The 22374-nt window shown below is 35.0% G+C and overlaps 1 protein-coding gene across 6 annotated transcripts in view; it reads right to left on the reverse strand.

Moving 5' to 3' along the window:
* SENP1 (SUMO specific peptidase 1) overlaps positions 1-22374 on the reverse strand; it is a 46434-nt gene that overhangs the window by 19946 nt on the left and 4114 nt on the right. For 5 of the 6 annotated variants that reach the window (XM_032492706.1, XM_032492707.1, XM_032492705.1 and 2 more), the window contains 8 exons: positions 20819-20949; positions 19651-19735; positions 18768-18809; positions 14363-14522; positions 10446-10617; positions 4401-4504; positions 4033-4319; positions 2460-2514 (listed from right to left, as the gene is read on the reverse strand). In XM_032492706.1, coding sequence (XP_032348597.1) covers positions 2460-2514; positions 4033-4319; positions 4401-4504; positions 10446-10617; positions 14363-14522; positions 18768-18809; positions 19651-19735; positions 20819-20949 — 1036 coding nt within the window. The remainder of the gene's footprint in view (positions 1-2459; positions 2515-4032; positions 4320-4400; positions 4505-10445; positions 10618-14362; positions 14523-18767; positions 18810-19650; positions 19736-20818; positions 20950-22374) is intronic. The other variant, XM_032492704.1, reaches the window with a different exon arrangement.

The following is a 22374-nucleotide window of genomic DNA, read 5'->3' on the forward strand; positions in this document are numbered from 1 at the left end:
TGTAAGAGGCACGCAGTATTTATTGAGAAAATAAATAATGTAAGGGAGAAGCACTTCTCTTCAATGAATCAACGTATCTTTTGGTGTTGAAAAGCAAAATACAGAGGAAAAGGCAAAATCCTTTTTCAAAGAGATTATGCATTATTTCTCATAATAACTGAAGCACACAGTAATAATAATAATTACAGCTATTTACTGAGTTATCTACTTATTGCTTTATGTATAAAACTGTTTTAGGGGTTTTACATATTAGTTAAGCCTCATGATAATCCTCATATTAATTAAACCTCAATATAATGTGTAATAAGGAAATATTCCTTACACTGTACGGAAAAGGAAACTGGGTTCAAAAGAATAATTTGTCTTGGAAGAGTGAGGACTAGAAACTATTTCTGTCCAATTCCAAAGACAATGTCTTTCTGTTATTGTAAAGTGTCTTTTAATAAATCAAAGCATTAAACCAAAACGGATATGATGAGTATTTGGGCTACTCAAGAGAGGATTTCCGGCATTCTAGGAAATTCATTTATTTAATAAAGATTTATTTACTAAGTACTCATAATGTGTCAGGCACTATGACTGGCTCCAGGTGATAAGTGCAAAGGTATCAGTAACAAACAAGGTACAGAGATAGAAGTGCTGGAGGGAAGGACTAGCACTGCCTGGAGAAGCCAGAGAAATATCCTGAGGAAGAAATAACACCTGTCAGACTCTGAAAAGGAAAATAAGAGTATAACAAGTGGACAAGGAGGTAAAGCGAATTCCAGGCAGAAGGATCAGAATGTATAATGGCACAGAGGCATAAAAAGCATGGCATATTCAGGGAAATAAGGGCAGATCTTCATTGCTGAAACTTAACTCAGAGGCAGGGGTGGGCAATTAAGAATAAAGAGCTCATCAACAAAGCCTTGGGAGAGTAGGCTCTAACTCTGATAAACAGCATTATCCAGTGAGTCTTACCCAAGACTATTTCTCATCCATCTCACTCTTCAGTCATCACTAGAAGAAACCCTCCATAAAGGAAAGGCACACTTCGTAAAGAACAGCTGAAGAACCGAGAGCACCCATTACGTGAAATCAACTTTTCCCAAGAAAGAACATCTATTCTTGTGCATACGTGTAACATGTAAGTGTTTTATCTATAAGTTAATCCTCATGATAATTCAATAGTAAGGCATTAATACTTGCATTTTATTAATAAGGAAACTGAAGCTCAGAAGAGTAACTTGTCCAAAGTTACATGATGCCTGGAAAAGGCAAGATTAGAACCCACGTCTAACTTCCCCCCCAAAAAAGTATGAAAAATAAAGTATCTAAACTGTAAAGTCTTCTTGGGAAACTATAACAAATAGAGAATTTTTTAAAAAAATACCTGAAGTTTAAAACATATAGGGGAGCTGCAAAGAAGTAGGGGATCTGAGATGAGAAAATCATTTTATTATCCCTAATCTTCTCATTGGAAAACTGATACTATTATTATTCTAGCAACTGAATTGGTAAGGCCAGATATAGCAAAGACATAGCAATCTAAGTAGTAACCTATTGGGTTACAGAGGAAGAAGTTCTTGATACCTCTCAGAGGGGTCAAGTTTCATAGAGAAGACCACATCTGAAATGAGACTAAAAGATGTGAAAAAGACTACTGCCAGATAGACAGGTTGAGATGGGGTGGGGGAACCTACCAGGCAGAACACTGAATGTGAAGGTAAGACAATGCCTATCATCTTGTAAGTCCACATATGATAATCACATGAAAGAATCCACCCTTTACATATGGCTCCTTCTCTCACCTCCACTGTGCGTTTCCTCAAATGTCACCTATCAGAGAGTTGCCATGATCATCCTAGATAAACAGCACCCCCAAACCCCAGTCTATATACTACCATATTTACTTTTCTTCACAGCACTTATCACCACCAGGCGTGCTTATTTATTCGTTATTTGTCCCCCATCCCTCCCCTTACACTCCTTACAATTAGAATGTAAACTCTCTGTGAGCAGGAACTTCATTTTGTTCACTGCTGCTATCCCCAATGTCTGTACAGCACCTGGCACCCAGTAGGCTATCAATAAATACTTGTTAGAGGGAGGAACGTGTGACAGGAAGCAAGTCTTGTGGAGGAAGGTACTGTATACCACACTAGGAGTCTGGACTTGATTCTATGTCTGATGAGCCACCCTTGAGGGAGGTTAGTGAATGATTAGATATACATTTTAGAAAGATCACTCTGCATAATGGAAGACAGACTAAAGAATAAGGTAAAAAATGGATTAGAGAACACGGTGGAAAATGGAATGAAGAACAAAATGGAAGCTGGAGGGAAAAAGATCAATTAGGAAGTCACTGAAATAATTCAGACAACATAGGAGAGAGGTCTAAGTTTTGTAACTCTCAGTGAAGAAACTGATTAGAGACAGGGAAAACAACATGTTAAGAATGTCCTTTAACCAAAGTTTACCTGGGAGCTGGAGTCTGAGAATCTTTCACTTTGAGTAAAATCACAGAGTCTGATCCTAAACAAAGAAAACAAGAGCATATCGTTATTAACAAAATTCCACATTCTGTACTTTCTAGATGTCTGTAGTTTAAGTTCCCATACTTTGTTATAGTCTGTTTCCATAAAAATAACACAGCATAAGGGTAAAGGTAAGATGGAAGAGAAAGAGAGGCAGGTCCATTTTCACTGAGCCATAAACAGGGCTTAGTGCAGAGCACGCCTCCCAAGTAAGGGACTCATTCTAAAACACAAGTGTGCATGCCCTTCAGCACCTCCCCCTGGGCTGTGCTTGCTCACTGGGCTTCCTCTCCCTGTTCCCGGGAAACAAGAACATGCCAAGATTTCTCAGAAGTCTTTAGTTTATGAACTGCCATGAGACTGAATGAGGTGAAAAGGGAAGGGGAAGGGAAAGGAGGAAGGGGCAAATAACAGGAGGGAAGTCAGAAAGAAAGAGAGCAACAGCTTTCTGAGAAGCAGCAGAGTCTAAAGAGTACAAATCCAATCATCCTAGCATTTATTTTCTGTGTTATTAAGGCAGGAATCATGTCCTTCCAAAGCACTATGATCAGAACCTCATTTAGAGTACTAACTGGTACAGGAAACAGTTCAGTTTGTTCTAGTTTAGTTGTGTCTAAGCGTCTGCCACCCAGTGAATGTTTCTGAAATCAAAGGCTTCTAATAATAGTTCTCGGTAAATCACCTCAAAAAATTTAATGTAAGTTTTCACAAATATGTGTAGCTACACAATGACGTCACCAACAATTTTAATATCCAAGTGAGAATTTTAAGGAATTTTAAGGAGGAATAGATTTTTTAAAAAATTAAATGAACTGAGGAAGGAGGGGAGAGCCTTAGAGACTGATTTGGCAAAAGACCCCTAATGTCTAACCACTTCACATAAAACTTGTTTTAAGTTACATACCTAAATATATACCAAAAACACACACATAACACATACCTAAAGAAGGGGGAAACTAATAAGCAAACAAAAAAATTATCACTGCAAAACTTCTAACTAACTGCAATGTTAAGAGATTATTTCAGTTAGCTGAGAGTTAAGGAGAAAACTCTTTTGTTTCCAAAATTTGCTGACAACCATTCTAAAATGCATAAACCTACTATGTAGGTTTTATAAGCACTACCTGCTTAAGAATTTTTACATCAATTCTTAATTGATGTTTCAAAATTCCTAGAACTTCAGAGTACTTAGTTTTCATTGTAAAGTACTAAAAGTAAAGAAAGAACTTAAGTAATTGGGCTTAACATATTCTGACACAAGATTGCTCAGGAAGTTAATCTTTTAAATAAAATACTATATGAAATAATTTGCATCACCATGTAAGAAAGAAGTTACTTATATGTTCAGTTTATTCATGGCATGGCTAACTGAATTAAATGTATTTAAGGTATCTTATATCTTACATTTTAATTAAGTTACATGTGTATTACTACCTTGCCTGTAATTCACATAGACCCAATAAACAGTTAGCCGGCTATTAGGATTGAAAATACAGTAACCCAATACCATGTTTACCTTCAGATTGTGTATTTGAAGCTGGTATGTTATCCGGTTGAGGTGGAAGAGAGTGGTGATGCTGGGGTTGATGGAGAGGATCAGAATCTTTGGATCCAAATGCAACAACATCTGGGGTATAAGACAATAAGGAACACACACTGTGGGACAGTTGTTCCGGGGCAGTTAAAATGCTGGCGGATCCAGATGACGAAGTGTCAGAGCCAATGATCTGAGCTGCACAAGAGTTTCCATTTTTAAACAGTGGGTCTTTCAAAGTATTCTTACTGGAACTAAGACATCGAGACCTAGCAAAAGAAGAATATAATTTCAAACCAAATAACAAAATGTAGAATTAAATTCATTTGAAATATGGTTCTGTGACTCACAGGTGTAAAGGAAAATGTGTGGTAGGTTTGGCTACGGAAAACTGTTTCCCTGTGACCACCTGTAGCAGCTGTCTGTAAATTTCTCGTTCTTCTTCTTGAACTGTCTATAAAAGAAAAAAAAAATCTTAAACACATTCAATAAGGCAAATATTTCTCAAAGTAGCATCTAGACTCCCAGAAGCTCTGTCAAAGCTCTGACAGAGTCCTCATGCTAATTAAGAATTATGTTCATTAATAATATTCTAGAAAATTATAAAGTATATATAAGAGGAGTTGAATGAAGTAAATACCAGGCAGTATATTTTGGAAAATTATGGGGCATATGCGTAAATAATACCACAGAGAAACTGTAGGATATGAAACCAAAAGGCCAGTAGGAAATCACTTCTGAGACCCAGAAAGAAAACATTTGAGGACTTCTACATAGGATACCAACAAATCCCTTGGCTCCTCATAACTGTTAGAAAAATCACAAGGAAGTAACCAGAACAGTCAACATCAGAGTGGAACATCTTGCTAAAGTTTCCTATTCTATTCAATTTTTAAGAGTATAAGTATTTTCCAGAAATGGTTTTCATTGCCAATATTTACTTACTTTTCTCCCCTTAATCCCAATACTGAATTTAGGGAAAAGCACATATTTCACAACATTCATACACTTACTGACTTATACACCTACTATGCTCTAGTCACTAGAAATACTGCACTGAATACAATAAAGTTCGTGCCCCTGTGGAGCTTACATTACAGCTAAATAATTCACAAACACAAAACTAGTTAAATAGTATGAAGAAAATTAAAAGTACAAGAACAGAAAGTGATGGGAGGGAGAAGAGCAGGAACAGGTAAGATCTCTCTAAAAAGGTGGTATCTCAATGGGAACCTAAAATTAAAGGAAAAAGTCAGTCATAGCAATTTATAAAAAGAGTATTCAGGCAGAGGCAGAGCAAATGCAAAGGCCCTGAGACAGGAATGTGCTTGATGTGTTTAAGGAAAAGTAAGGTCAGTGTGAATCAGGAGAAGAGTAGTAAGAAATGAGGTCACTTAGCACAGAACCAGAGTACATAGCTACAACCATGGTAAGGCACCTACCCTACACAGATTACCTGAAGCAAGGGGCTGCATTCACTAAAGAACATGCCCCAGAATTTTTAAAAATCTTATATACAATTTAATACAACACCAATCTTCACAAAATAATTTTAATACTTTGTGCCGGGGCTAGCAACATCCCACACTGTGACATTTCAATATGCACATAAGCATTTTTTTCAGTTACAAATGTGTTTTAAAAGCACAGTGAATTAAGCAATTGTCTATGCAAAGATAAAGAGGCACTAAGACACTAAATATTTTCTTCTTGAATCTTTTTTTTTTTTTTTGGCCACATAGTAAATTTCAATTACATCATCAGTATAATGTGACTGACTGCACTGTGAAGCATGGCAACTCCTTATGAGAAAGAGCCATCCTTAAATTTGAACAGTTGAGTGAAGGGAAAACAGAACTAGTTGAGCATTTGGTGGCAAAACAGACCCAAGAGAAAAAACAAACAAACAAACAAATTAGCAATGTTCTGTATGAAGAAAAGAAACACTATTATTTTATCTTTTAGACATTAATACTATATTCAGATGATGGTGGTCTTCTTTTAGTGTTTGTAAAGAGATTGTCTACAGCATTAAAAACCATAATTGAAACACATGCCTCTTTATTAAAACCTAAATTTGCTATTATGAAAATTCTTCAAGTAGGTAATCTAAAGATGAAACATCATTACTGTTTATCAGATTGTAAGAGAGATCTTTCCCAACTCCACGGTGACCTATATACAGGAAATCTGTGTTATCTGGCCCTTTAATGACTAGAACACCCTTCACTGTAAACCTTAACTCCACTTTCCCACTATACCAAATAACCTAATCCATAATTCAGTAGGGTCAACAGTATGTCGTTTTCAGGGGTGGCAGAAAGGCGGGAGGGAAGAGAAATCATGAGTGGAATACAACACCTGAGTCACGGAAATTAACTCCTAATCAGTCATTTTACTTCATTTCCACCATCCCATCAAACTACATTTTAAAAAGCTTTGACTGTGTTATCATTATCATAGGGAGGAGAGTTAAGCAGATAAACTGGTGTAAGAGGTTACTCTGCACAACAAGAGAAGGTAAAGAAATATCCCCATCATTCAAAGACCTCGAGAGAGCACCAAGAACAGAACAGTGAGATACTTTGTTCTGGTACCCTAAAAACTTCAAAAATAAAAAGTTAGAAACATTTCCCTTCTCCTTCACATTACATAGCAGAATGTTTTCTTGGAATAAATTTTTATATTTATAAATAAAACATGAAGAACCAAGGTGCCATTCAGTGACTCAGTTAATGCAAATTATGAGAAGTCTAGATTAATTCAATGTAAAGAGTTGATTTAAAAAAAAAAGAATCAACTTAATGCACATATAAGTCCCCCACAGATCATTTTCCCCAGTAAATACATCTTCAAAGAAGAGCTTCTATTTGAGCCTGAACAGTCTCACAGTCATTAAACAACATAAAATAAACAGAAATAAATGTTCCATATTCCAAATAATTATCTGAGGTCTCTTCCAGCCCCATACTTTCAGTTTAAACTAATAAATGGTTTAAAAAAGAAATTACAGAGACATGGTTAAGAACTTCCATTGTTTTACATGTTAATTTGGAAGTTACAAGAATTTATCTTTTTTTTTTTTTTAATGATGCAAGGTACTTTTCTGTTTTAGGCTTCGTTAAAAACAAAAAACATGGTGTATGTTACACTTTATTTAGAACCATTTCAGACAAAGAAAAGATAGTCTAGGCAACTCTCAAAAGAACATATAACATTTCGCTTTACCGAAAGAAAAGGCAAAGAGGGAAGTCACTTGGAACGTCACACACAATCCTTTTCTGGAGCACTTGGCACTATAAAGAAACATCTTTCTCTGTGTATTATTTATTAAACAATTTTCTATTCAGTGAGCAAATTAGGAAACTAAGAGGAAAGGAAGCAATAACTGGATAAAATGTTAAAGTAAAGGAAGTTGACTAACGTTACATTTTAAACCTAACAAAGGACCAAAGAAAGTTTAATAAGTAAAAGGATAATTAAGATGCTCAATTCTATTAAGAGAAAAATACGGCAGATTCTTGCATTTAGATACTTCTGTAAGAGGCTCCATCATAAAACTGAATTGTAGAATTATAAAAATTAAATGGAGAATACAAATTAAATTTTAGCAAACCACTAATTCCTTGTTATAAGTTACCCAAATAACTTCATAAATCCCCCCACTTTTTGTTTAAGGTATTAACTTTATATCATATAAATAAATTTCACATACAAAAAATGCATAATTCAACAATTTTCTGTTTTTAAGTTCAAAATTCTTAGTTTATAACAAAACTATAAATTGTTTTTTTTTTTTAAAGAATAAAAACATCAGTGTCATCTATGAGGAAGTCCAACATCTTAAAATGTCACTCAATATGTTGCAGAGAAGCATGTCTGGAAGCAACATATAACTGAAGAGACACTACTTGTGTTTTTACCATTTCACGTTTTTATTGTCCCTAGTAGATTTTCCTTCCCCAACGACACATCCTCTGTAACAGTGCTAACAGAATCTTCTGTGTTAATGGAAATGTTCCACATCTGCACTGCCCAATATGGTAGCCACTACTCATCGTGGCTAATGAGTACTTGAAATGTGGTTAGAGTGACTAAGAAACTATATTTTTATTTTATTTTATTTGAATTAATTTAAATAACACATGTGACTACTGGTTACTCTATTAGCTAGTATAGTTCTTTAATGTTGCCCTTGAATCAGCCATCAGCCAAGTCATGGTTGTACGGCCACCACCTGCATGCTTCCAAATTCTTCTTGTATTCCCTTCACACCCTTGCTGTATGACTGAACAGTACAGTAGTTACATCAAGTTAATCTTGTAGATGGCTTCACATTCCTGAAGGTGCTAGACAACTCCAGAAATAAGATAAATACACAATTTTCTTCCTTAACATAAGCAACAGCATCTCCCTTGGAGGTCCCAATGTTTCCATGGAAAATAATTTTCCTCTAGTTTATAAGCTCCCATCAATAAATTCTTTAGTCCTGGGGGTGGGGGGGGAACATATTAGATTTTCATCTGGATTATCTGTAATATCCAAGACTAAACATCTAAATAATCTGTTGAAAGTTTCATTTTAATAAAGTATGGCCCAATATTTTGTCTTATATGAGTCTTAGTCATATAATATGGGTTATTCCATGTTTCTATACTACAGGTGACTTGCTTACACACAGCAGATTATAGACCTAAAAACAAGTAAGGCAAAATTTCCTGCATCTCTTGTTCCACAGGATAGGTTCAATCCTTGGCATCATCTCGACACTATGGAAGGAAACAGAGCTCTAGCTTCACACCCTCCATTGACCCAGCCTGTGGCCTGGAAGGTGGATTGGAAGGATAAATGTATTCAGTCAACCCAAGTTCTCAGGCTGGAAGTGGAGGTGCAAGGAGGAGGGGCTCAGTGGTCCCAAGGACTCATTGGCTGGTGGGTGAATGCTGGGCTTACAATGAACAGTCTAAAGCATTCTGGGGATCCCAGCAGCAGCCACATGAGACAGAGAAGGGTTTGGGAGGCCTGTGTCCAACTGCCATGCTGTTACTGTCTCCTTCCCCACTAGTCTGCCCATACCCCATAGGCTGCCTAGGTCCCAGCAGAAGCACAACCCCCACCACTCCAGCACTTTAAAAAAAGTATTTATGTAATAACTGATACATACATGGTACCAAATCCAATGTTACAAAAGGTACAGTGAAAAATAAATCTCCCTTTCATAAACTGTTGCTTAGCTCTTCTCACCAAAAGCAACTGTTGCCAGTTTCTTGTCTATTGTTTCCCCCTGCTAAATATGATCTACCAGTTCTGCCACTCTCTGCTTGAATATTTAGATTTAATACAAATTTAAAACCAGAAAAGTGCAGCATCTTTCCTGGCCATGTCACAAATAATCAAGTTCTGCCACCTAAGAGATCTTCATTAACATAATTACATAATTATCTAACACATAATGCTGTTTTCTTGACTCCACAATCTATAAGCTCCAATGGGCAGGAACCACATCACCACGTTGTATTAACAGAAAGCATCCTACACTAGACTCCTTTAGAAGAACTGGGCTGCAGGCTGGCCATTTATTAGTTGTGTAACTGCTGACCTTTACTTTACAGCTTTGTAAAATATGATTATTACATCATCTCTACCTATTTCACAGAGTTAAAAGAATTCAAAATAATAAATCATGTGGAAAGAACAATGGAAGCTCTACTGTTATATAAACATGAGGTCATTATTGTTCATTTGTATCTCCACAGCAACAAGTCTAATGCTGACTGGATGCATAATATTTACTTGAACAGGTATAAGCACATTTTCTATTATATAAATAATATGCTATGTCGTATTTACAGAATTGATTTTTCCCTTTACATTTACTGAATGAATATAACAACACAGCGGCAACATAGTATCTTTCTTTTGGAGAAAATCTATGATCTCAAAGGTCTTACAATGAAAGGATGTAAATTATTTAGCTGGCTCTTGAGTTTTCTTTTATATTGAAGAAAAACTGTCCTAGTAAGAAGTAAGGACAAGTATTTTATCAAATTTAGCAAGGTTAACAGTTTTGCTACATGAAATCAGTTTTAGGAAGGTTCCAAAAGAGAAGAGAGATAGTTTGATGTATGAGAAATCATTCAGACAATACTGAAGATTAAGTCTGCTGTCCAACAGGAATAGAAGATGGTAAGAAAAATTCTGAAGTCCTGCTAAAATATCCCCTTAATTTCTTCAGAGCAGTCAACAGTACTCAAAAAGAGTAACTAAGAAAGAAAAGATGCAGAAAGGATTAAGTAAATGGAATGGTTAATAAACAACTAAGTCAGAGGGAACAAATGGCTGAATGCAGGGAAAGAGGCTAACTTTTAGTAGCTTTTACTGCAGGTTTTCCTTACCTCTTCTGCTGTGCTAACATGTCGCCTCTGAGTTTTCTTGGGGCTCAAAAGATTTCGACGACATGAACCACTCCAAGATGGACTTGGAACAGGTTTAATAGGAAAAGATTTTTCATATGCAGATACATGGCAGTGATGGTTTGACTTTCCCATAAAAGTGTTTGATAATCCACTAAAAAAAAGAATTTGTAAGAAAAAACAAGAACAGTAAGTAAGAAAATCTAATCTAGTGATTATTTTCACGTTCAAGAAATAACAAAAACAAAAAATTAACAGGCAGAACGCTAGATGTACCCTATGAGAGAAATACACAAGAAATGATACTGAGTTGCTGCATCGGGTTCTGCCACTTAGGAGGTCTTAAACTACCAAACTATATAATTATTTAACACCTAAAATTGTATTTCTTAGCTTTGTAATCTGTAAGTTCCTTTTGTCAGGAACAACAGACCTATGAGGTGTGACAGAAAGCATATCAGATTAGACCTCTTCAGAAAACCTGGGTTCTAGATATGCTAATATGCACACACTTTCTATTCATACCCTACAGCTCCCTCCCCCAGCCTTTTGGAGGGAATTATTTTAAGATTAAATATGCAAAGATGGATAAAGCTGAAGCCTCTCAATTACCTTTTCAACTGAATGTTAGAGTTACCTGAAAGACCAACAGAGGGCTCCCATCCTTCACTGAAAACAACCACAAGGCTTTTTATTAGGCTGCATCACTGTCTGTGAATGCTCCTTCTGGCCTCACTATTTACCTCTTCTGAAGGAGAATTTAGTTTGGTTTCTTTATACCACTGTACCTCACATAATGGGGAAAATCGGCAAGAAAATATCTTTGTGAATTCAAAGCCCAGTTTTATCTCTAAGGCTAGGTTAGTAATTCAAAGATTTTTTTCTCTACATGCTCTTTTTCATTTATCATTGGCATAGGCACTTGTGTCCAGAATTAATTTTCTTTCTTTCAGCTGAGGATGAAGAATAAAGATACATAGCTGACTAAGCTGAATTTGATAAAATCAACTCTTTAAATCAGTACATGTGGTCTGGAGCCAAATGAAATCAGACTAGGTCTAAAGAAAATTAAGAAGTACATATACTCTATACTCTAACTCTTCAAACTCTAATGATTTCTGTGTGTGTTAGAGTGGGGAAAGGAGCAAGAACTCAGAATTTCAGAAACAGGCTTCTTTTCTTAGAATAGGTAGATGCAGCTAGGAAAAGACGGCAAGAGCAATATAATTTATTTGGTAAAGATATAATAAGCTCCTCAGTGTCTTTTGTCTTTTATATTTATGCTTCCTAGGGTGTGTGCGCATGTGTGTTTAATGCAAAAGTTCTTTTTCTAAAGACACAGTATGAGGGCATCTTGCAATGCCAGAATGCAAGGGTGTTACCAACAATTAATAAGGTTGAGTCAGACACAGATGTAAGCCTGAAGGAGCTCCCACTGGCCAAAGTTGTGAGAATGTAAGCATTAAAATAATAATGATTGTAGGAGATTGAGACACACTGAATCCATAATGACACTAAGAAAAAAACAAATTCATTTGAAGTACATGAAGTGCCTATTTTTAAAAAACTTACTTTGAAAATTGGCAATGAAAAAGAAAGATCTATTCACATATCCTGCTTTCCCAGTAGGAAATATATTTCAGGGTAACCAAATAGCCCCAACTAATAAGGATAAAGTCTCCTTTACAGTAGAGTGCCAATTAATAAGTGAAACAAATGATAAAATTAGCAAAATACTATTTCGTTAACTCTAATAAAATTATTATCAAGTCAAAGGGGGTCAAAAGGTACAAACTTCCAGTAATAGAATAAGTCATCAGAATGTAATACACAGCATGGTGACCATAGTTAATAATACTGTATTTCATATTTGAAAGCTGGTAAGAGAGTAGATCTTAAAAGTTCTCATCGCAAGAAAAAAAATTTTTTGTAACTACGTATGGTGGTAGATGTTAACTAAACTTATTATAGTGATCATTTTACAATATATACAAATATTGCATCATTATGCTACAAACCTGAAATTAATAAAACGTTTTAGGTCAATTATATCTCAATTAAAAATTATCAGGTAAGGATTATCAATTGATACTAGTAATTCTTAAGCTGATGTGAAACTGGTGGTTCACATAATGACAAAGTAACATCATTTAGATTACATTCTAGTCACAGGGAAGAAACTTAACTGTACAATTAAGGACCAGACTGTTATCATCCTAATCAAGAGGTCAATCCTGCATCACTAATGATAGGAACCAGATATTTTAGGTTTTCTAATGTGATGTAACACAGCACCAGCTTTTAGTCAAGTAAAAAATCTAGTTTATAAAAAATATAGAGGGTAGAGGACAAAATGATACCATGAGGAAGCAATCTGTTAGGTCCAAAAGGTAGAACGCTATGCAGAAAAAAGTCATGTCATAAAAAAGGGGGGCTGTTCTAGACTCTAAGAGACTTAGGGATGACTACTACCAGATGCAATCCTAGACTAGATACTGGTTCAGACAAACAAGCTGTAGCAGACACTTCTAAGTCAACTATGAAAATTTTAGTAAATTTAGTTAATGTAGAAGATAAAATTTACTGAACAAAAAAGAGAAGATGATTGACTGAAAAAGCAGATTACAAGAATACATACAGTATGAACTAATTTTTGGAAAAAAATATGTGTAAACAGAAAAATATCTATACGTACTAAGAATTACAGAGATGATCTCTGACAGGTGGGAATATAATGTTTTCATTTTTTATTTGTGCTCATCTGCATTTTCTAATTTTGTACAAAGCATGTGTACTGTTTCTGTAATAACGTTATTTTAAAACGTAACAGTATGGCATTACTGAGTAAAAAAAGCAACTTGTCAAATGATGCATACAGAATATCTTTAATGAAGATAAAACAATATTATACATTTTATAGTATTACACAGCATATATATCATGCTATACATGAGTAAGAGAGAGGGAAAGGAAACAAGCATAGGAAAAGATTTGGAAGTAAACACACCAAAGGGATGGGAATAAGATTGTGGGTTATAGTCAAAGGATCTTTGGCTTTATTGGCAATGTCTGAATTTTTACAACGTGACTATATTAATGAATTCTTACATAATTTTAAAAAATATTAAAAAGTGGGGAAGACAATCCCTGGGGGCTACTCACACGTGTTTCCAGAGTCCATGTGCTGATAATCATAAAATAAAATAAAAACTATCTTGTTGGTTTCCACCAACACCAGGAAGCTTAGCTTTGACTAAGTAGGAAATTAAATGATCCCACATACCTAAAATCTATCACCTGAGTAATATTTAAGAGGTCATAAGTACCACATTAAAAAGAAATATTTTACTAATCAAGTTCTTGAGGGAAAAGTTTCTAAGCCAAACTTTATCTGCTTTTAATAAGCAGCATAATTTTGGTGAGGAAATAGGCAGGATTTATAAGCTGTGCTAAAAGGATAAAGTTCTTTGTGACTCTATTTTCTAACAGAAGTAGTTGACTAAGACCATGAGGTATAAGGCTGCTTTGGTTTAAGTCAGGTCTCTGCTTATGTGAAAGCCTATAAAACGTGCTGGTTTCTTTGCTACTGAAATTGCAGAAACTGATCAACTTTCACTTTAAGGTTTATAATAGCCTTACTGATCATGAAGGGGCCCAATATACTCATATCCACAAAGATTCCCCTCAAAATTCTCTCCCTCTAATGATAAGATTTGGCTGCCACCAAAATTCACACCAAATAAATTCAAAGTTGAAAGTTCAAAATGAATTTGTCCTTAGTTCTATGTTAAAGTTCGAAACGGTGTTACTATTTTAAAATGCCAATGTAAAAACTATCTCATAGGCATTTCTCTTATATTGGAGGAAGGGCTTGTGAACTAAGCAGCCAGAACACGTACCTTGAGGTCTTTCGGGTTTCGAGGTAAAGACTTCGGCTGTTTCTTGATTTTTGTAAAGTTGAACCTGATGCTGGAGTGGAATTTCTCCACTGGCCATTTGCACTCTGGCCAAAGGTTCTTAGGTCTCCTGAGCCAAGAAAACTGTCTGAAGAAGGGTTGTCTAAAAGAATAAAAGTTTGAATAAATTAAACAAATACCTATAGTGGTCCTCCGTATGACTGCAACCATGTCCAACAATGTATTCCAAAGTAATGTGGCATATCACCATGTCTCTCATGGAAGAACGATCCCAGTCTCAACTGCCAGTAAAGTCTGCAGTAAGGGAACTTCTACAAACTATAATTGATTCAGCCATACTAACCTGAAAATTGATGAAGGAGCTGAATCCTGCCACAGCCATGTGCCTTATCTGCATCAATGTGACTCCGTGGTGTCCACCAAAAGTCAACATTTTACCCCAACTATATCTTGCAAGCACTCCCAGGCCTGGGCCTGAAAGAAGGTAGGCCAGACCAGTAAGAAAGCAGGTGGAGGGCCAAGGAGAATTGTAATTCAAATGAACAACAGTTATTGCTTAATAAGCAGCTGGTGTCACTTTCTTGTTTTTAATTACCATGTTCACGACTCAGGGGCTCTGTCTAAGAGCAGAGATAACCTAATTGCTGCTTATTCTGGCCGGCTTATGGCAGGAATGACCCATCATTTGCATCTGGTTCTAGTATAATAACCTTTCAGTCACATAATGTCGTAATTGTCAGACGTATCAGTACTCTGATGCTTGCTACTGCGATCAGACTAAGTGAGGGTTAACGATTATTTGAATTTTCTGATTCGTGGCTTAAAAACTGGGATGATAAACATCTTCTAAGGTTTCGGCTTGGAGTAGAATAATTTCTATACTCTCTTTTCCCTATCAGCAGGATTGGACAATTTAAAACAATGCCTTAAAAATAACTTCAGATGTTAGGCTATGGAACTCTGAGAAGCACCAGAGGAAAAATGAGAATATAATTCTCTACTTCTGAATTTTTGTCTAATACCAACATCATTTTGAAGATCCCCTTTCAAAGCATTTTACTAGAGAACTTTACACATTATGTATTTATATTATTTAAAATATATAATGTAGTTTTTGCTACTCTATCCAGAAAGTAAGGCAGCTGACAAAAATATGTTTCGTATTATGGGTTTTTTTTAAGTTGATCAGGAGTATGAGAACTTAGGGTAAATGAGATAGGAAAAAAGCAGTAGTCGGAGTGGTATTAGTACTAGTTGATGCACCAGTGGATGAACTTAATGTAATAGTTTTATTAAACTTACTTTCATAATGAATTACAACCTTTTTCCTTTGTAATCAATACCTATGCTTAACATCTATTACTATTACTATAAGAATGGAGACATGAGACTAATGAAACTGAATTTCATTAAAGGACCAGAAAATTGTTAATCTGTTAACACAAAGGAGTAACAGTAGAATCTTTGTCTCTCACAGTCTTTTGCTAAAATTTGATTAGGGAATGATCTAACTAGAGACGTCTACTTGAGGAATAAGTGTACGAAAAACGCAGATTACGCTGACAGGTATGAAATTTGAGACCAAGGATAAGCCAGAGTAGCCTCCGCACTGGCATCTGACAGAGGCTTTAGCTTTAAAATTCAAGGGAAAAGCACAAGATCAGGCAATCTGCTTAACCAGAAAAAAGTGGTTCCATCCCCACTCAATGAAATCACTGAATAGTCCTCTATTGCTCATGTGATCGAACAAAGCTAGAGAGGGACCAACAGGGGGCTGCAGACATTCTTCTTTGGTGATGGTTTAACCTAGTAGTCTGTCATCACTAAGAAGTCAGGTTGCAAATGCCACAAATAAGATTACTTTTTATGTGTATATACACACACACAAAACTACAGGGAAATACACCAAAAATTTAATTTTGGTTGTGTTCCAATGATAGAATGATGGGTATTCTTCTACTTTTCTCTACAAATTTTCCCCCAGGACAGGCAATACTTTTATGGACATAATGAAACTTTATATTAAAAAAAAAAAAGTGTGTCAGACAATCACCTACTATGAAAGTAACCATCGGCTTCTATTAATGTTCAGATTTATTTAGTTATTATAAATATAGGATACTTTAATTCCTCTTACCTACTAAATGCCAGTTTGGCAACCTAATTAATATTTTTCAAAGATAAGACATTGATATGATTCTAAGCATGAGCAAAATCATTTTTCATCTTAAACTATTTTTCTTTAAGGTTTCAAACATTTTTTTTTAATTGTGCTCTTAATAAAATCAAAAGGTCTTGAAGTCTGACTAGCACTAAATTACTAAAGTAAAAGTGTAGCATTTTCTTTGCTTTCTACATTAAAAAAAAAAACAAAACAGTGTTTCAATAGTCTAATCTTGAGTGGATCAAGAAGCAAATATTTTAAAAGCTTGAAATAGACAGATCCAGTAAAGCAGTAAATGGGATGCTTCAGATCCTTTAGATTCTAAAGTTTGGGACTTTCTTGTGTTTGTTTTCATCTTAGTGGAGGAGGGGACAGCAAGGTGAGACAGGAAACAAATACCAATGCAGTCAGAATGAGAAGACTAAGGCAGATAAACTGGGGACCCATGTCTAGCCCAATCAAGAGGTAAGGCTCAAGGTGACTGACCACAGAAATCAAAGTGGAAATTATTGGGACAGAATAGGAGAGAGACAAAATTCTGCAGGACCTGGAAGAATTGGAATGGGTATGGCAAAGGAACAAAGTTAAAAAAAGTACACAGTAAAAAGCAGATTTGAATTAAAGTCTTTATTATAAGAAGTAAGTATAGAGACCCTTGGCATTCACAGATTTAAAATTCTGATTGTTAGGAAGCAACCTTGGAGGTCTGTGACATGCCGTAAGTTTGTTTTGTCAGGGACTACATTAAATTTGACAGAGGCACAAATCTGAATCCTCTGCTTCAGGCTGTAATTTAGAGAATGAATCTAATAGTTCAGCACCCTCATTTCAATATGGTTTTATTATTCATTGTTAGTATTCTCTGGGCATCATCATGTATAAAGGTAACTGTTAAGAAGTAATTCTTTTCTTTTCCTAAAAAAAATGGTTTTCAAGTGAGAGATAAACATTTTGATGTAATATTTTGTTATGGCAATCAACTTATGGTATGAGGACATAAAAAAAATATAATCCTCAAGAATCATGTAACGGAGTAGAAGGCCAGGAATCTGGTCAAATAGCACCAGAGCTAAGAATATAGGGATATGAGATGATCTCAGATATATCCTTTGTGAATATCCAGGATCTACTGAAATTTAAAAGAGAAAAGGTATATATACAAATGTTTTTAAGTCATGTTATTTATAATAGCTGAAAATGGCAGGGGTGAAAAGGACATAAATCATAGAGAAAATGAAGCAAATGAAGGCATGGGCTTATATCCTAAATCACAGCCCTCTGGATCAAGCTATGTTTCTACATTAAAAATTTTTGGAATTTTACAAAGATAAACTGGTATACACCATGTAGTGCTTCCAAGTACAATCTGAAGCAGCATCCTATAATCAAATATATTGATATAGCTAAGTGAAATATATAACTGTATTTACAGAGATAAATAAAAGACAGAACAGAAGTAGTTTCATGTCAGTTCATGTAGGTTTTGCTAAGTAAAACCAGCTCAGGTCAGGTTTTGATACCAAATAAATTACAAAAAAAATTTTTGGTTTTCAGAGCCTCCTGGATTTTGGAATTGCACATAAAGGATTGTGAATGTGCGTATCAATTTCATAGATTATTAGAAATCAACAGGAAAAGGTAAATATGAAGAATAACATATAAACAGAAAGTAAAAAAAAACTGGGCTAAAAAAAGATCATATATTCTGAATCATACAATGTGTTCATGGATACATACTTAGATAAAAGACCGAAAAGACCACAGAGTTAAGTAAGAAGTGAGCTAACGAGGAGATTTTGAGTACAATTTGAGTATAATTTTCTATATATGATTGTTCATTATTAAGCAATTATTTTAAACTAAAACCAAATATTCTGTCCAATGGTAGATCAGCATACAAAATTATAAGCAAACACAGCCTAAGTTCAAATGAAAATATTAATGATCTGATTTCATTATCCACTCAACTGTCCTTCCTCTAGAATTAACAATGAGCTATCAAACCAAATTTCCAGCTCTCTGCTCATCAGAAAGGCCTTTTCAACAATAATGATGGCAGAGTTACTTTCTAAAAAAATTAACTGATTTTTCTATACAAATTATGCACATACTATGTGGAGACCACTTCCCGCCCCAGGAGAGGAAATCCAGTGCCCCGGGTAAAGTACCACCCACTAAATGACATTTAAATATAATATAAATCTAAAAGAGCATCATACTAACGTCTTTTTAGGGGAGGAGATCTCATCTTGCTGACATAGAATCCTGAGGAAGCCAAATAACAACAATAATTATTATTTGCATTTCATATTTATTATCTCAACTTATCCTTATAAATACCCCACTGAGGCAGGTTTAATAGTATTGCTAATATTCCCATACTTGTGGTCAGGTGAGAAGATTAAGGCATGAGGAGTGAAAAGACATGGGAAGACCCCTATAATCTTCCTGGGTCACACTGCCAGGAGGCTAACCAACAACAAACTTAGTTTCCTCAAGACAGAGGCAGATCATTGGATATCCAGATCTTAGGAAGGGGGCAGATAAAAAGTCAGGCAGGCCAGGGGCTAGGAATAGCCTAGAGAATGCTGACTTCTGTCATGGATCACAAGTTGAAAAGGTAAGCCCTTGAATACGCAAGCATGGCTGTGGCAGGTGCTAGACAGAAACATGTAAACATTTCCTGCCCTAGTGGAGGGACAGCTTGGGTAGAAATAAATCTTCAGGATTTATGGTTTCACTCAGAATATAAATAGGCTAGCTCCGTGCTTTAAATCAATACAAAACAAATATCCTTCATATCACATACACATTTCTTAAAAAAAAAAAAAAAGAGCTGTACTGCTTTATTACAAAGGCATAATAAACAAGTAGGAGAATGGATTCCAAAAAAATCTTTTTCATTAAAAAATATTTGGTTGAGACTAGATCAGTAAAGTACCATAGCAGTGACACACACACACAGCTTATTAAAATAATGGTTTAGTGGAGAAAATACCATTTTGCTTCTGACATGTTTTCACTTTTAGAGATCGTAAACACAAGCAATTTGCTAGGAAGAACTCTGAAAGGTAGAAATGCCCTGACTCCAAGTAATGTGTCATACCTGAATAATAATTTGGATTATAAGCTGGACTTCTTGTAGAACAAGTATAAGATCGGTCCAAATTCCCTTGCCTGGAAGGTAAAATCTAAACAAAACAAAAGATATTTCTTAAATCATATTTTTGACAATAAAATGAAATAAAAATTTATACTAGGAAAATATATTCGATTATACAAGATTATGACATATTTCAAACTCATATAATTAATTATATTTATACATTATAAATAAAGTAAACTATATACTAATAAGAAAGGAAAACATATCAACAACCTGATGAATGATTAAGGCTTCAAGGAGGGAAATGGGCAAAATTATGTTATACAACTTCATTCAAAGAATGCTCATTAGAAGGTAATATGCATTTAGATACATACCCTGCTCTGAAAGCCAGCTGTATCATACATCAAACAGGCTGACAAAATCAACCTGGTTTTTTGATTCTTCTGATAACTTTCCAGAGATAGTTCTTAATCAGGTGTGGTACCACAACCCAGTGGATACAAAATCAGTTATCAAAATGACTATGGGAGGCAGATGATACTGGTATTTAGTCCTCAGAGTCCAAGGATGCTAAATATTCTGCTATTTGGGATAGATTCACACAGCAAAGAATGGTCTCATCCAAATTAGTCATGGCCTTCCTACTGAGAAAGACTGTTTTCTTAACAGTATTCCTCAAACCTTAATGTGCATATAGATCAGCTGAGATTTTTTAAAGTATAGATTCTGATTCAGTAGGTATGGGGTAAAGCCTGAGATTCTGCTTTTCTAACAGGCTCCCAGGTGATGCTGTTGCTGCCAGTCCTTGACAAACTAAGCTTCATAGAACAGAGAAATCTCAGAGCTGCTGTATATTTTCACACTCCTCCCACACCTTGTTTAATGGTCAGAATTTTAAGACATCAGTTTAAAAGAGCACTGATCTGTGCACCAGTAATTGTAATATTCAGAAGAATAATAGTCTTCTAAAAAGTACTGTTCTCAAAGAATTCATACACAGCCTGATTCTTAACTTTAATGTATCAAACAGAATTTCAAATACTAGAATTACTGATTCTAAAAAGTTTACATATGTTTGTGCTTTTGAGTGTGGCACTTAAACTACATCAGGTGAAAATGTAAGACAAAATAATTCATTAATTAAGGAAAGAAAATTATTACTAACCTGATGGTCAGAAAGTGAAAGCTGGTCCTCTTGAAAACCTGTTTGTGACAGGAGATGGGTTTTGAATATGGAGTTGTGGTTCACCAAAGTTACTTCTCCAGCATCCATCCTCATCCTATCAGCAATATCATCTGGGGAAAGGGTCTGGATTAGTTCAAATCATGTAATTCTTCAATAACTACTTTCTTATGAACCAACCTTTTCACCTAATAAAAATGATTCTCAAACAGCTCTACAGTCAAATGAAAGCTCTCCTCCATAACTAACTATTGGCAAGTAATTTCAAAATGTCATTGTCAAAAAAAGAGTCAACATGTGCAGAAATTGGTTAATTTGAAATTGACTGAGATTATCTACTAAATAGTTCAAAACCTGTACAAATAAAAAGAGTTTAATTCAAAGTTTTAAAAGTAAGGAAACTTTCCCCAAAGAAAAATTTGACTGTTTTTTAACTGCTGAAAAAATTTCAAATACAAAAAAAAAAAGGGAAAAAATTTCACCATTCAAAACACTCTTAACCCTGGTTTATTTCCTCCGTTTCAACTCAAAAGGTGCTTTAAAAATTAATCCACCTGAAATTTTTTTCTGCAAAAAGCATAATTTATTCAATGTCTCTTAAGAGGATATCAACTCAATTACTATAATATCGTGGTAGAACCTTACTTCACAACCATTGTGTGACCTTTGTTAATAAAAGAGCCTGAATAGGAACAAATAAGAGTAAGGGAACTCAAAGACTTACACTGATTATCAGCAATGAGAGAAAAAGGAAACAATGACCAGGACAAAGAAGGGAGACTAAGTAAAAGGAAAAAACAGTAGACAGAAGACTAATGTGGTTTTCGAAGGAGCATATAGGATGTTACAAGATCTACGTGTACAGATTTTTCAACCTGTTCCTAAATTGGTTACTAGTCTTCACCTTATATTGATCCCCTTTACAGATATAAAGTTCTATGAATGGAAAATATTCCAGTCACAATTAATTCTCAGTGCCACTAGCTAAATGAAATTTTTAAATGCCCTTAATCAAATTAGTCGTCATACAGAAGGCAGTATAACATAGTAGGAGAGAACAAGGACCCTGGAACCAGGCTGCCTGAGTTTAAATCCTGGCTCTGCCAGTTATAAATGTGTGAACCCAGGCAAGTTTCTTAAGTTCTGTGTGCCAGTTTCTTTGTTGATATAATGGAGATAATAACAGTACCTACTAGGTCCTATTAGGAACCCTTGTAAGGTGGTTTTAAAAAATTAAATGAAATAAAGTATTTTAAGTACTTAAAGCAGCGCCTGGCACATAGTGATGTTTGCTACTGGCTTTTTCAATAAAATGAATAAAATGCTTTAAAATGATGCTATACACAATATCCCAAACAAAAGAAAATTGTTAATAAAGTATTATGTATACTGTATTACAAAATTAGGATGAGATCTCCCTTAAAATTATTAAGCACAAAGATGCAAATATTGAAAATGTTAGGAAAACCTATTCTTTCACTCCAGATTAACTAATCAGAGTAACTAAAAGGATTGAATGACTATTTCATACTAAGTCT

Source organism: Camelus ferus, chromosome 12, assembly GCF_009834535.1.
Source record: "Camelus ferus isolate YT-003-E chromosome 12, BCGSAC_Cfer_1.0, whole genome shotgun sequence".
In the NCBI taxonomy this organism is placed as follows: Eukaryota; Metazoa; Chordata; class Mammalia; order Artiodactyla; family Camelidae; genus Camelus; species Camelus ferus.